This window comes from Vipera ursinii, assembly GCF_947247035.1.
Source record: "Vipera ursinii genome assembly, chromosome: 1".
Classification (NCBI taxonomy): Eukaryota; Metazoa; Chordata; class Lepidosauria; order Squamata; family Viperidae; genus Vipera; species Vipera ursinii.
The window spans coordinates 265538862-265555804 of record NC_139512.1 but is presented as its reverse complement, the minus strand read 5'-3'; the positions used below and the strand labels follow the sequence as shown (position 1 = coordinate 265555804).

Here is a 16943-nt window from a genome sequence, read left to right as displayed (position 1 = left end):
CCTTCCTTCCTTCCTTCCTTCCTTCCTTCCTTCCTTCCTTCCTTCCTTCCTTCCTTCCCTTACTTTTTTATATATAACTTAACAATGCCTCCTATTTTCCCCACAACAACCCTGTGAGGAGGGATAGACTGCGAGAGTGACGCCCAAATTACCGACCTGGATCTCTAAGTACTTTCCAAATTGAGTAAATCACCCAAAATTGGGGAAAAAAGTATTCTTTTTCTTTTGGGTAATGACATACAAACCCATTACCCAATCAACAGAGACATTCTTGATATTGAAAACACTTTCTGATAGTTCTGAGTAATGAAAATGTTTGGGAAGCACTGCCTAAGAGGTGCAGTGTGTAGCTGAGCTTGGCTGAGCTTGAAAAAGCTACACAGATAAAACCTGAATGAGAAAACCCCAAGCTATCCTAATAAAGGTAAAGGGTAAAGGTTCCCCTGCACATGCCTACTAGTCGTTTCCAACTCTAGGGGCCGGTGCTCATCTCCGTTTCAAAGCTGAAGAGCCAGCACTTGTCCGAGGACGTCTCCGTGGTCATGTGGCCGGCATGACTAGGCGCCAAAGGCGCATGGAACACTGTTACCTTCCCACCATAGTGGTCCCTATTTTTCTACTTGCATTTTTACATGCTTTCGAACTGCTAGGTTGGCAGAACCTGGGACGAGTAACAGGCGCTCACTCTGTTATGCGGCACTTGGGATTCAACCCGCCAACTGCCGACCTTCTGATCGACAAGCTCAGTGTCCTAACCCACTAAGCCACCGCGTCCCTTTTAGATATCCTAATACTGTAATCCAAATTTGAAACTTGAAAAAACACCTGGAGATCAGGAGGTAGGACTGAACCCATACTTTGGTTAACTTGTCACTGAAGGTCTGTTTTAATTCTTTTGTAGTTTTATGTTTATTGTGGGGTTTCTTGCTTTGATTTTCTGTTTTTTTTAGGTTTTATATTATTTTTTTGATAATGTTAGCCACCTGTTGTCATGAATTTGAGATAGGTGGACAGAATGAATGAATGAATGCATGCATGAAGCAGGAAAGGAAGCAAGCTGTAGTAGCCACTTCCATGTTAGTATGATGAAAAGTAGATGGATATAAAAGGAAATGACTTCATCTCAAGGAAGGGATGCTTCCCCCCCCCTTTGGCACTGGCTGTATGTTATTCAAATCATGTAGTTTTTATTGGCCTGGTTTCTTCAGCATAGTCCATCTGCAAGAACTTAATGTTGGCTGAGGGTGACCAGGCCCATTCTGGGCAATGCAAATTTGGAAAAGCTGAGAGCTTAAGAACTACTGTATAGCTGTTTGGATGGGGATTTGAGGCCATCGAAAATCTGAAATTTACCTTGTACTAAGTTCAAGAGAGTCTGTGTTAAATTTTATTATCCCCTATTAAAGGGCTTCAAGCAAAGTTATCAATGCCTTCCTCAAAAGCTACAACTCTTAAAACTTCAGAGGTCCTATGTACATAGTTCATGGAAACCAGTAATCCATGACTGAATGTCATCTGGGAATCTAGTGGGCTTCCTTGTGCAGTTGCTTGGCCAGTGAGACCAAACTGCTGAACTAGATGGGGCAGGGGTCCGATCCAGCAGGGCAATACTTCCTTTCTTCTAGTTCAAGATAATATATTTTCTACTAAAGATTAACCTGTTTTGCATTTTTCCCTGAGTGTAGCAGAAATTGAATGTTCCCTCCATGCAAGGCAATTGGAAGCAAGCTAAATTTCCAAAAGGATCATAGATCAAAATTGAAAGTATGTGAAAATGGAGACCCATTCCTAAAAATACTTATGGTTTTTTCCACGTACTCTTCTCCAGCTTTTTTTTTTTTATTTGAAACCCTGGAAACATTGCTACTAATCAGAATAGGGAATACATAAATCAGATGGCTCTATCAAAAAACAGTATCAATCAGAAAGCACCAGCTGTTTCCATATGGCACCATGAACTTAAAAGTAGCAAGCACAATTTACCTTAGAATGTTATTATTAATTTGTAGTTCTGGAAATCTAAAAAAAATTGGATTAGATGGATAAAACCTAGTTCAGTTAACTATAGTTTGCCATGTAATCATAGCCGTTGCGTAGGCCTTATATTTTTCTGTCTTTCTCAGATTTTAGGAACTTCCAGAGAGGACATTTATTCTACAATCACTGTGCCAAACATAGAGTTTTACAGGAGATTTGGACTCATTGCCCCATTTCAGTAATAATCATGATAATATTATCAATAACTTAAACTGGACTCTCAGCATTAAGAGTTATCCATGAAACATGATTTGCAAGCAGCAGATATTGTCATTTCCAAATGTCTTTGGGTGAAAAACTATAACTGCATAACAAATGCCTCATCTAGAAACATTATAAAGCAACTTTCTAAGAATATGGATACAGGTACTTAGAGTTTTCAAAAAGTGAATTTTTTACATTTGTTGGTCATAATTTTGATCCAACAACCAAGCCAAAACCAGGAACTTAATGCTAGGTGCGAGGTCAGTTGTCCCTCATGTATTTTAATTATGACAAAGAGATTCTTGCGGAAAACAAATGCATTTATTAAAGTTTATTATGGATTGCATTGTACTAAATACAGTATCTGGAGACTAGTTTTTCATTCTTAAAAAACAAATATTTTCTACCTAATGTGATTGCAGATCTGATTGAAAACATTTTGTATATATATAAATTTAGAGAATACTGTACAATGTTAGAGGAAGGTAATTTTAATTTCCCTACATAGGATTGTTTGTTTGTTTATGTGGTAGAAAAGCATACCAACCATGAGTGCCAACTTGTAGCATATAAAAAGAAAACAATGGGAAAATGTTTATCTTTGTAAATTTTTGGGTATATGACACCCTATGCTATAGATCCTAAAGTTGGTACAATTTACTTTTGATTTTTTTCCCAAGCAAGTTAGAATATTTTTCTGCGTTTTTCATTATAATACCTCTGTTAGATTTTGATATCATATATTGAAATACTAACATAAAAGGAAATGGAATGGCAAAACATATTAAAAGTGATAAAAATATATACATTAAATAAATTTAACAAAGATGACCTCTGGCTTCCTTTTAACACAGAGATTAATTAGCAATACAATCACCTCTCTGTAAGTTTTGTCCTTTCTTTTTCATAAAAGAAAATTGCTTTTAGATGTTCTGTTAAACATTTTAGTAAATATTCAGTTATAGCAATGAGTATAAAAAGAAACCTATATTCAATTCATATGAAAAAAAAATACGTAGTTGCATTGTTTGCTGGATTTTCCGTAGATAAAATTGTATCTCTTAAGTGTCTGTGGAAAAAGTATAATTAGTAATAATGTTTGCATGGTGCTTATTCATTTTTAATTTGGCAGTTGTTTAGACAAACAAGCCTTTGAAGGGTTGACTGGCTTCCTGCTTCAGCTGTGAAATTTACAAGGATTTCTGCAGATCAGCCCGAAATTTGAAAAGGCTTCCATGCCCTTTAGAACTTGCATGTTTGTTTTTTTTCTTGTGGCCTACTGTATCCTGATCCTAAAGCAGAGAGGGAAAATTATTTTTCTGTTGAACGTGTATTCTCTGTGAGGGGATGATAAAGCCTGTACCAAAATTAGATAAGATGTCCTTAGTTCTTTCTTTTTTTCTATTTTTTCCTCTGTGTAAGCAGACTTTGGGGGAAAGTATAAATTATTCTTGCCAAAGGTTTGAAACAAACACTACCAGACAATTTTCCCATCTCATCCATCACTCTGCCTCTTTTAAGTCCCCCCCTCCTCTGTTTCCATCTCTCCGCCCAACCCCCAGTAAACTGAAAGTCAGTTTCCTACTCCATTTCAGCTATAACTGTAAAGATTGTAATACTGTGACTTTTCTTTCTAGCTTATTGAATTTTGACTATAAAAATCATAGCCATTGAACATGGAGAGACAATGCATGCGCTTCAGGTATTATTAGGTCGCAACTCTTAGTAGCCCTCATTACTAACGGTTAGATAGGACTGATTGGGGCTTGGAAGGAAACTCGATAAGGATCTTTATTCATTTAAAACATTTATATAGCCATCCATCCTATAACAAATTCTGGGCAGCTCCCAATTAAAAATTAAAACAACACAAAAAAACACATTAAAACTGTTAAAATCAAGTGCATAAAAATAAAAGCCTGGTGGGAGCTGTGCAATCACCTCATCTTATCAGAACGCCTGTGGGGAAAAGTCACGGAGGTTGCCAGGAAACAGTACTTTATGGAACTTGAGGGAGGGGATAGGCCTGCCGAACTTTAGAGGGGTGTTTAGAAGGGTGTTCCATGGGGCAGGGGCTGCCATGGAAAAGGCATACCTAGTTCCCATACGAATACAAGGTTGAAAGGAAGTTTAAAATGTTTTGGCAGAGGTCTGTTCACCGAGCTTGCTGTTTAACTCCTGAATGTTTTACTACCAGTCTAGGTAACATCTTCAGTGGGTTTTTTGGGGTGAAGTATCTCTATATAAATGAACAAGACATTTCACTCCAAAACCCCACTAAAGTTTGGTAATGAAGCGTCCGGGAGCTAAACAGCAAGCTGGGAGAACAGACCCCTGGCAAAATCTACAACCTGAACTACGAATATTCTCAACAATTTCTAATGTTTAAAATGTGTTTAGAAAGCCATATTTATAGGGTTCTTTTCATGTATAAAGACAAATATATAAAGACAAAGCGGTTTGCTTAACCAACATAAATTTCTATAAACTGACACTGGCTACCTTTATGGTAGTAAACTTGAACTATTAAATTAAATACTGTGGCATATAATATCAGACACTATGTTCCTGCAGTATGTTAAGCTAGAACCAAGGAAAGATCATAATTTAGTGCCATGCATGAATGTGGTGTTTGGGAATTTGTGTGCAGATAGATGGGAACTTCTTTGGGATCAGTTATAAAGCCCAAATCCAGATAAAAGGAGGTGCAAAGAGTAATAGAATGCTAGAGGCACTTTTTGACATATTGGGTATAAGTATTGATCCCCAATACTCTGTTCACAAAATGGAGTCTAAATTCTCCTAATCATAATGAGATGCAGTGAAAGAAGGGAAAGCGCAGTTGGTTGCAAATGCAAGCTATGGGTTGATGGTTTTTTATTATTATTTTTATTTCATGATCTGTGCTTTGGTGTTGGTAGCATCCAAAGAGTAATTTCCTCATCGCGGCTGTTGGATCCATTCTGCCAGCTGTTGCAGTGCTTATTGGGTACAAAGAAAATTAGGACATCTTAGTTGTACTAATACAGAAGGTGACATTCCTATTAGTCTTTTATTAATGAATTTTCAGATAATAGAATGCACAACATTCCATTTCATCAGATTCAGAGGTTCTTTATTTTTTAAAAAAAAACTTTGAGTCAGTATCCCTTAAAATATATACCATATAAAGAATAATAATTCCAGGAAATAAAAATATCTCTGCCTAGCTAGCACTAAAAAGATAATAAACTAGGTACTAAGCATGCTTTAATTCGGGAGGGCTTTCCAGAAAGGCACTTGGAGAGGGCTCACTGCCAAGTGGCCATTCAGTCAGAGATTTTATTCCACTGCTCTGACCCAATTCATGAGAAATGTTTCTTAAATATTCACATGCTAGAGCTCAAGCCAAACTCCCCTTTTCCTACTCTGACAAGTCAGGTTGCTCTAATTTAGTATTTTTCAAACTTGGCAACTTTTAAGATGTGTGGACTTAAACTCCAATACACCTTAAAGTTTCCAAGTTTGAAAAACACTGTTCTCCTTACACAGAAAATACAGTGAAACCTCTTTATGTTACGTTCATGTTGTATTATCCCTTTTAGTAACACTCGATGAAACTACTCACAAAGAGAGTTGGTAGAGAGACAAGCTGGTAACATGCTGGATGCCCTTTATTTTCTCTTTCTGTGACTGTACCACAAAGAATGGCCATGTATTCAGGTCCCTTAAGCTTCAGGTACCTTAGACCTGGCTAGAGTCATGATACTTTAAGAATAGATGAGAATAGAATAGATGAGACACTAACAGGAAAGAAAATAAAAGAAAGTTTTGGTTTCAGCAGAATTCCATATTTATGGCATGGAAGATGGGGAAGAATGTAGATTCAGGAACTTTTTTATTTAGGTTTGTTTGATTTACTTCAGGTGGAATACTGGCTATGGATAAATTTCTGTTATTCTCAGAGAATATAGAACAGAAAATATTCCAATTAAAAATAATATAACTCAGAGTAAGTAATCCTGAAGAGGAAACATATGAGTACTTTGCTAACAGAATTCTAGTTCTCCAGGGACAGCCCTATTTTTAAGAAGGATGACAGGCAACAGAAGGTTGGACATCATGAAAAGGCAGCAAAAGGATAATTATTGATTCATTGTTATGATCTTGTATTGTCAGACTGTAGGAGAGAGATCAGTGGTTTTTCTGCCCTTAAATTAGGAAATTCTAATACTGTATACTGTTTGCTTCTCAGCCTCAGGAATGACATGATTTGAACCAAACCTGTGGATGACTTTTAGGTCAATAAAATCACACACACCCCATACGCATCTGAACTGTGTTGAAGAAGTATTCCTAAATTCACTCAACAATAAGGCTCTGAATATTATTTCATTGTAAAGGTAAAGGTAAAGGTTCCCCCCGCACATGCGTGCTAGTCATTTCCAACTCTAGGGGCCGGTGCTCATCTCCGTTTCAAAGCTGAAGAGCCAGCACTTGTCCGAGGATGTCTCTGTGGTCATGTGGCCGGCATGACTAGATGCCAAAGGTGCATGGAACGCTGTTACCTTCCCACCATAGTGGTCCCTATTTTTCTACTTGCATTTTTACGTGCTTTCGAACTGCTAGGTTGGCAGAAGCTGGGATGAGTAACAGGTGCTCACTCTGCTACGCAGCACTCGGGATTTGACCCACCAAACTGCCGACCATTTGATCGACAATCTCAGCGTCCTAACCCATTGAGCCACTGCATCCCTATTATTTCATTTTAGGTCAGGGTTTTTCCAAACTTGGCAACTGTGGATTTCTACTATAATTCCCCAACTGTCTGGGAGAATTCTTAAAGTTGATATCCGCATATCTTAAAAGTCACCACATTTGAAAAACACTGTTTTAATGAACGCTGAGCACAATGTTAGATGGGTTCAAACCTAACCAATTTTTTCTTCATTTGATATATATATATATATATTCCTTGATATATACACATACATATATACATCATATACATCATATATACATATATACATATATACATATATGTTTTCTGAGGTTTTTGCGGGTGTCTGTATGTGGACCTTTGGTCATTCGGGTTTTTTCCCGCGTAGAAATGAAGGTGTAGGCGCAACGTTTCGACGGAATCCCATCTGTCATCATCAGGCTGGTGGCTTCTGCAGCAGAAGCCACCAGCCTGATGATGACGGATGGGATTCCGTCGAAATGTTGCGCCTACACCTTCATTTCTACGCGGGAAAAAACCCGAATGACCAAAGGTCCATATATATATATATATATATATATATATATATATATATATATATATATATATATATATATATATATATATTTCATTCCAATGATTCAATTCAATCATAGTTCTTGTCTGCACATGTGTGCTTATTTCAATGTTGCTTTCTTAATTCATTTCCTAATCAAACAAAAAACCATATGCAGCACTTTTTGTTTAAAGTGGCAAAACTAGAAAGAGTGTTAGATTTATTACATTGCATTGTATATTCATTATATTGCAGGCAGCAGCCAATCAGTATTAAAAAGTCAGAACTGTTGTTTTTTTTTTTGCTACAAATTAGTTATCTCTTGTCTTGCCTTCAGCATATTCAGACAACATCGTATAAACGTAACTGAGATACAAACATTTCTCAGGCCCGAATTCGAAGAACGAAATTACATATGTTGTTAAAAAACAGTTTCCTTCCTGACACAAAAAGTTTGGGTAATACGAAGGATTCTTCGGGTTAATCCTCTTCCATATGGCTTGGTCCCAATTCTACTAAGGTCCAGGGTTACTATTATTTACGACATGATAGATTAAAAATGGCATTTATCGAGTAATTAGGCCCTAAGACTGCAGAGAGACCACTCAGTACAATGTTTTTTTTATTTAAGAATAAATATCTTCATGTTGCAGATTTTATACAGCTTAAATGTCATTTACCTTATATAAAAGAATGTGGGGCCTGTGCAATTCTTTGTTTAAATTTTATTGAAGATGGCAAGGGGGAAAGAATGACACTGCGTCTTTAGCATACATCTTGCACATACTTCAGATAAGTTAATTACCTCTTGGCGCCCTCTTTTATAGTTATAAAATATGGGGGTGGGGAACCGAGGCCTTAGGGCCCATATGACTCCCCCAGAGCCCTGTACATGGGCCTCAGGGATTCTCCAAAAGCGGCTGCTGAGCTGTAGTTTTTAACAAAATTCTAGAAGAAACATAGTAAACACGGGAAGACTTATATCTACTGCATTTAATTAATTTGGTTTAAATGCAGTTTAACTGAAATGCTGAATTATTTTTTTACCAAGCTGGAAGGAGAATTATTAAATACATAAAAAGTGAGATATATTCTAGTTAAAATTCAGTTAAAATTCTGCTGAATATTGGTAACATGACAGACAAAGTACAAAATACGTGGAGAGTTATTGACACTGCATCTAATTATTTGGTGCACACTTCAATTTGATTATCCTGGATCTTCCCACTTTACTGATTTGATTCTGTCCGTATTTTAGAGTCTGGTGCTAGCACGCCATAAAAACCTAATGGCAGCTCTCTCCTGAAAAGGCTATTTACTCATGAAGGTGAAGTAAGTATCCTTAATTATTTCAATATGAAAAGATGATACTATAGTTATTCCAGGTTAATTAAAACCAAGTATATATTAATGTTGTATTAAACTTGTTTCTTGTATCACATTTTACAGTCATAATCTATGTAAGAATAACAGATAATTATCTTGATACACACAGCCATAATATCCCTTATAATTCTAAAGCATGGATGCACGGGATATTAGAGCCTAACTAATTCTGATGTGATGATATCACAGAGAAATTAATGATCAAATCTTTCTCTGTGAAATGTGGTTGCAGAAAAATCCTGGGGATTTCTAGCTTATTGCAAAAGAGTATTGGCTGTCTTTAGATGTGTATTTTTTTTTACTGAGCCTGCTACTCAGAAGTTAGCATTGGCATGGGTCACACACAATAGGAAAAATGTTTATTTTCTTGTGCCTATATGGGAGGTTTGTGTAATTTGCACAATATCCCAATAGATGTATTATGTGTTGCCTGGAGTTTTGTAAGGAAAAATCTGGAAAATTTGTCAACTTCCGTCTGTCTTAAGCTACCGGTATCTTTGTATCACGCCATTAAGAAAACTATTTCATGCATGTGATAAGATGGTCCATTAAAACTTCTACAATAAACACGATTTTTAAGCTTACGCAAGACAGTTACATCTTGGATAAGGAATCTTAATCACATCTTCCAAAAGTGCCGTGTTCCTTCTACTTGTTTATATACCTTTTAGTTAGTTTTTTTTACATATTTCCAAGTCAGGCTTAACTTTAGTGAACCTTTTTCCCCATGGGAATGTTACTGTTCCCAATAGGAATCCAGGTATCAAATTAAACAGAATATTAAACACACACACACACACACACACACACACACATATGAACAAACGAAACTGTGGAAATTTAAAGCCCCTCTGCTGGGAATAACAGTATAAATAACTGAAGACATTTTGTAAACAGTGCGGTCATAACCTTGAAACGTTAAACAGTTCTCTGGGATCTGGCGCATCAGCTGCCTCTGGACTGAGCTGCCTCAGAGGAAAGAGCCCAGCACTTTCTGTTTATCTCTTCGCTTAATCTCTCACAGAGTAACAGATCAGATCAATAGAAAGAATGATGTTTAAATTAAAGCCAGGGCACCAGGAGAGTGTACAAGGCAAGAATATCTTCCCATCTAAATTATCCCATCAGTATTTTTTTAATATTCCTTAAGATACTGCCCTGGTTCCACCATCTTACCTGTAGGGAGGCTCTGGGCTTTGATGAAAAGGGGAATTATTTTTGCAACAAGGCTGTACTGCTAATGGACCCCACCTGGAGGAACTTAGTTCTAAATCTGTTTTCAAAGTTGTGTACCCTAAAGAAAGGAACATTTGAAAATATCCTTTTATCTTCCAATAATTTAAATTATTCTTTGAGGATTAATAACAAATTCCAGGTGACTTGTTATCCAAATAGGGATGAGCAGTTAAAGACTATCCTTTTCTAAGCGAAACTGTATCATGTATGACAAGTTGCTTCCATAATACTTTCTAAAACGCATGTATTTAGCATATATGTAGCCTTGCATCATCCAATTGTTAAAACATTTGGAAATATGCCATACCTTATAATTTTATTCAGTGTTCCAGCAGATGACAAGTTGAGACACCAATGTGACTGAATGCAAAGGCACCACATGTTCTCCTTATATAGACTTCAGCAATCCACAAATTGAAGAGATAAGGGTTTGTAGTGGGAGCCTGCTTTGTAATGTCCCATGGTTTGTATAGATGCATGCACATGTGCATGTGGAGATTGTCAATATAGCCCAGCCAGCCCAAATCAGATGGTTAACGAAGACAAGAAATATGTCCATTTTAGTGTAACAGAAGTGTTGGGCTTCCCTTTCCTTCAGTTTAAAGGATGTAGACCTGTAAAGAGGTAAAGCTTGAATTTGTGGTCCTACAAAGAAATCATCTTGCCTTGACTGTTTGGTTAAACCAAATAAACAGAAAGGTGGTTTCATCTAAAGAGTATTCTGATTTACCAAGAAATCATTTCTGGATCCATAAAGTTTAATTGAGATTGAAGATAGAGGTGGTATCATTTAAAGAGTATTCCGAATTACCAAGAAATCATTTCCGGGTTTCTTAATAAGCATAGGATATTGAAGATAAACTGTTACCTATTTTTATGAAAGCATTAATTAATTAATTTTATATATTTATTCAATTTCTATAGCCGCCCAACTCAACCAAGTAATTGCCCCCAACACTGCTGCTGATAGCTTGGGTCTGCCTATATCTCTAATACTATGTTACTATATTAGAGTGGTTGACAAAAAAAGAATGAAAAAAAACCTTAAAGCAAAATATTTCAGCTTTTGCTTTGTTTGGATATTTTGAAAGGATATGGATGACACACTATCTGAATGGCAGAATAAAGCAAAAGTTCAAATGTTTTAGTGTAAAAATATTATTTGCATTTTTGCTCTAATCTCTGATTCATATGTAATTTAAATTATTAATTGCATCCTTGCGAGATTCAGAAAAAAATGTTTGACCTGCTTGATACTTTTCAAATAATTCATTTCTACATAATTTTTAATTTTACAAAAAAGCAATCCGAACTATATACAAAAGATCTTCAAGCCGCTTAGCTAAAAACAAATATGCTGGGATGTAATCTGGACATATTTTTTCTCATTTTGTGTCTGTTATTTAGAAATGTATAATTTAGAACTGATACAAATTTCCAAAAAGTTACTTAGGATCATCATATAAATTCCTTGGAAATAAATGAAGTTAACAGGAAAACCCTCTGAACTTACCTGGGATTTATTTCCAAGTATAAATCAAATCACTTTAATCCTTCAAACACCCTGCTTCAAATTTATTGTATTGAAAGAAATTGTACCTACCTTCATTCAGCATTTTTCTGTTTTCAGCCTTCCATTGACAATGTTTAGAAAAGACATATTCCATGCTAACAGTTACTTTGTATAACTTGTAAAAAATTCTATAAAACTTAGATTGTCTGGTATGCAAAGACTGTCTGCCTTCCATCCTTATTGCCTTTTTAAACAACCCATTCTAAATTAAGACATGAATAATAATGTCAATGCAAAATGTATAGATTGAGCTACAAATTTTGCATTAATTTCACAATCTCCCTAATTCTTAATTAAATTATTGGAAATGTGACAAACAGGTTGCTTCCTTCCTTCTAGAGTGAAGCAGCCATCACATGCTGTTTTTCTAGCCATCTAAACCTCCCCCCAAAGGATATGGTCTACCTCTTCTTAATTAGGAAAATAAACATTTCATAATCTGAGGTCAAATGGTTTTTGCATTGTGTCACTTTAAGATTTGTAAAATCTGCTCACCAAAATAAAATAAATAGTAATCCTCTCTCTTTCTCTCTCTTTTGAAAACAAATGAAAAAAAAAACCTTCACACCATAGTGTGCTATTTTTGTTTTCCTGTTGAGGACTTTTTTTTTAAAGAATTATACAAATTATAGCAAAATTTGTTTGAAGAAAATATATTCATAGAATATCTTTAATGTGTATTCTTTTAGAGAGATGTGATTTCAGAATAATTGATTCTAGGAATCGCCGTCTTTCACAAAGTGGAGTACACAAAGATAGAAAGTTGCAAATTCTGGTTGGATCCAGAGAACAGCAGCACTTGGACCAGCAAGGCATTGCTGCAGGATATTAAAAATATATATGTATATATATATATATATATATATACAAGTTAATAAAGTTAAATATATGTTCTTTGTGATTGTTTCAGTTTCCTTTGGCATAGTACATTTGGTCGTCTTTTCAGTTTTAGGATTTGCTTATTCCATGAGAAAGCAGTTTGTCGCCTCCTTGAAATGCTTCCCCCTCCCCCATTTGTATACACAATGCACAAATGCATTCATCCACAGAGAAGGTTGCTTTTCTCATGCTTGAAAATCCTGGGTCAGGAGGCAGTCGGGCCACACAACCGAGTTGTGTTCACTGCTTCTTTCAGCTCGTTCTCTGGTTTGCCAGCAATCATAAAAGGCCATGTCTGTAGCCAAAGAAGAAAAGGGGGTGGGGATGGGGGCAAAAGAGAGGAGGAAAAAGAAAGGACGAGGAAAGGAAGAGAGAAAGAAAGAAAGAGAGATCAGTGTATTTCAAATGACGCAGTTCTTGAACCGTAATAAACAAAGCCATAGATAACCCAGGTGTTCTTTCTAAACAATAGGAAGAAGTGGTTAGACTCACTAGACAAGTCTCAGCTACTGAGCGTAACCAGGTTCTTAAGATGGCTCCACCATATTGCCCCATGCAGCTGCGCAGTCATAATATGTTTTGCGCCATAAAGATGATTTTTTTCCTCTCTTTATGTTCCTCATAATTCTCTGTAATCTTTGGGGGTGATAGGTCATATTTTATTGATCCTAGATACCAGCGTGGGTTACATCTGATAGAAAATGGTATTTCTCTCGAATAGATAGAATGAATGCAACCTAAAAAGGCATATTGTGGCAGACATCTTTTTTTTTTAAAAGCCCCTGTCTATTCTTGACTGGGTAATGTCAAAGCATGGCTCCCCCTTCACTTTTGCTTTGTTTTGAAAAAGATAAGAGTACTATCTCCTCTAAAAGCATTTTGGAATTGGAGATGGGGGTTTCTTCTTGACTATGGTTCTGCTGAGGTCAGAAGCCTCACAAGGAAAGTAAATTCCACTTCTATCCATTTCTTATGGGCAACAAAGACAATAACCACAAATCACCTTGTATTTTTTCTAATGTCATGAATGCATACTTGCTAGCAAAATAAAATCTGTGTAGATTTTGGTGGTGAGAATTATTCATCATTGTCATGCTATTGTAGTAACTAATCTCAATGTCTTTTAAAATTAAGTAAGCATATACATGCAGTAATGATAAATAGCAAAACCAACAACAAGGTCAACCATATATCACCCCTTCTCCCAAATCCATCAGTCAAAACAGTTTGGGTTTTCTGAGTTTGTTTTGCTTTCAGTAGCTTTTTTAGATGTTTACTGGGTATCACTTTGCTAATCACAGAGTAATAAATAGAGCCTCAGCCCTTTGTTACTAATTAACCATCAATACAAATATGAAAACAATTGTTTTACATACAGGACCACACTAAAAGTAAACTATCAGATAAATTAGAAAAGATAGGGAAGGAATGTAATCTCCCCGTCAGATTTCTTTCCAATAAGAAAGGTTCAACCGCTAAAATTATGAATGGAAGTTGGTGTTTTTTTTAATCCGAATTCCCTCCCTCTAGAAACGTTTGCGTTCGTTTCAGCCATAAACTGGGTCTAACCATTTCCCTCTTTACGATCAACTCCTTTGCTAGAAATAACGGGATCTTCAAATATCCACTTCCTAACACCACCACCCCCGTCTTTTTTTCTTCTTCCTTCGAGACCTACAAACGGATTATGGCCCTTTTCGTGATGGAAGTCGAGAAGGTGGGTTGTAAATCTGAAGGTGTGCGGTCGACACCAACCCCCACCCCACCCCCACTCCCGAAAAAGCCATAATTTACGGGAAGGGGGGGGAAAGATCCTGACGACGAGGCGTGCGAAAAGAGACAGGAAAAAAAAAGAGGTTTCTCTTTTCATTTGAAATCCATTGTTGTTCTTAAGTTGTTTTTTTTTTTAAAAAAAAAAAAGCGGCGTCGATTGCGATTTAATAGCGTAACAGTCGTAATTGTTGCAACAGTACTAATGGCAGTAATCTCCAACACTTGGCGGATAAACCCGCCGAAATCAGATCCCGCCGACTGACGCCGTTAAGTCAATAAATCGGGCTATTTTTTCCCCCCCTCCTGATCTGATCAATGAGCGGACTTGGTGAGCGGACGGCTCCCTTCAGTTATTACTAAGCGGCCGGGATGGGGGAAGAAGACGGCTGAAAAGAGTTCTGTGGCGCAATTCCGATTAAGAGGACGGTAAAAAAGAAAAAGAAGAAAAGGGCTGGGGGAGGAGGGCTTCCTTTAAAGAGTTATTATCGATTTTGTACTATTTATCTGTTTATTATTCTGCCCCACCGCTCCTGCGCCTTTTCGTCAGCGTTCGGGACAAACCGAGCGCCAAAGTCGTCGGCGCGCGGGGAAGAGCCGAGCGCGCCAGGCGGGCGAGCCTTTTCACCCCGGCGTCCAAAGCTCTCGGTTGCCTCAGACGACTTCGCAGACCGACTTCCGACAGGGGCGGCCAGACACCGGCCACGGTTTCTTGGCTTTGCCGGCCGGAGGGACTTGGGGCGGGGGGGGGGAGGGAAGGGGGACGCGAAGGGTTGCTGAGGGCGCCGGGAAGGCGCGGAGCCAGGTGCGAGCGTCGCGGCGCGCGTCCTTCAGGCCCCCCGTCGGCGCGTTTCCCGCCTCCCGAGCGCCTCACTCACCAGATTGACCGGGTGAAGGTAGCCGTTCTCGTACTTGTCGCTGGCCAGGATCTGTCTCAGGTGGGCGATGTAGCTGGAGGCCAGGCGGAGCGTGTCGAGCTTGGAGAGCTTGGTGTCCGGCGGCACCCAGGGCAGGGTGGTCTTAAGGCGGGAGAAGGCTTTGCTCAGCACTCGCATGCGAGCCCGCTCGCGGGCGTTGGCCGCGTTCCGCTGGACCTGCTTGCCCTCCTGGCCCGCCGCTCCCAGAGGGCTCTTCTTGCCCGCCGCTTTCTTCCGCGCCTTGCCCGCCGCGCCCCGGCTTTTGACGGGAGAGCCCCGCTCGCCGGCCGAGCCTTCGGCGGGGCTCTGGCGGGGAGCGGGCGACGAGCGGCAGCGGTCCATTTTCAGGCTGCCGGAGCAGCCCAGTATCTCCGCCTCGGGAAGGTCTTCGGCATCGCTCAGCGAGCCCGTAGACATGGCCTCGGGCCGGGGGCAGGGAAGGGGAAGCCGCCGCCTGGGCACCCCCGCTCAGCCTTCTTCGCCTGACTCGGCGAGGGCGAGAGGGAAGGAGAAGCGCAAGTTGATGTGGAGCGCCCGGGAGGCATTTATCGGGAGGGGGGGGGGGGGTGATGAATAGGCGGTCCGGGGCAGCCCGTGGGAGGGGCTTTTCTCAGAAGGGTCGCCGAAGCGCGTCTGGGTCTGCCACGGTCACCCCAGGGCTTTTCTTGAAACGGGGAGACCGCCTTCTTGACTCTCTTTTTCTCTCCTCCGTCCAGATGTCCGTGCTCCCCTTTTTGCTGCTGAGCCCTCTAGTCTAGGATGTCTCCAGAGAGATGCCTCCTTCCCTGGGTTGGTCCCAGAGCTTGCCTGGGCTTAGAAACCTCTGGGATATCCCTGCTCAGATGACACAGTGGCGTTTGCTTTTCCTAGTTGTTTCCTTCCTCCCTCCCTCCCCTTCCCCTTTTTTCTTTCTCTCCCCAACCACCCAGTTTTGTAGCTCCTTCCTTCCTTCCTTCCTTCCTTCCTTCCTTCCTTCCTTCCTTCCTTCCTTCCTTCCTCCCTCTCTTCTTTCCTTCCGACTGTTGATATTTCTCCGGTGAAATCTTAAATGCTGTCTCGTTTTCCCCCGCCAAGAATTATACAAATCTAGGCATTTAGTCCCAAATTCCTGGAATATGAATGGGCTGGCCAGTGACGTCTGTGTCTGAGACCTCTAAATTCTTGATGGAGCTGACTAGCTTAAACCTGTCAGAGTTTGCATAAACTTCACCCCACCAGGCTGGACCAGCTTTCCTGTTAGGCAGAGAAGGGCAGCCATCTCAGCAGTTGATTTTGGGTGTTACAAAAATAGCAAGCTGCTATTTAATTTGTGGTTTATTGTGTCTTTTACTGCCAAGGTTGGGAAGGTGCTTATGGGATTTTCTGCCACATGTGAGAATAATCTGTTTTAGGATGTAGTATTTTTTGCTTTTGATGCCTTTGAGTCGGTATTAACACCTGGTGACTGTCTGGCAAAATCCCTGCAATTGTCTTGGAAAGGTTTTGGAAGTGGTTTGCCATTTCCTGCTTCATGTGGGAATGCTATAGATATATCTTGATTCCAGCAAACACTCAACATTCAGTTTAGCATTACAGTTGAGTAGGGGTTGAATGGCATGACAATTAAGTGGATATCGAATAGGGCTGAAACATTATATTCAGAGCACTCATCAATGGTTAAATGTCTATGGAATTCTCAGTCATCAG

At 39.2% G+C, this 16943-nt stretch overlaps 1 protein-coding gene across 1 annotated transcript; it reads right to left on the bottom strand.

The window, feature by feature from the left end:
• Positions 1-12775: 12775 nt before the first annotated feature.
• TCF21 (transcription factor 21) lies at positions 12776-15674 on the bottom strand (the record flags this gene model as incomplete). Its single annotated transcript, XM_083348859.1, has 2 exons — positions 12776-12865; positions 15219-15674. The coding sequence occupies 2 exons, from the start codon at positions 15672-15674 to the stop codon at positions 12776-12778; spliced, it is 546 nt and encodes a 181-aa protein (XP_083204985.1).
• Between the last annotated feature and the right edge of the window lie 1269 nt (positions 15675-16943).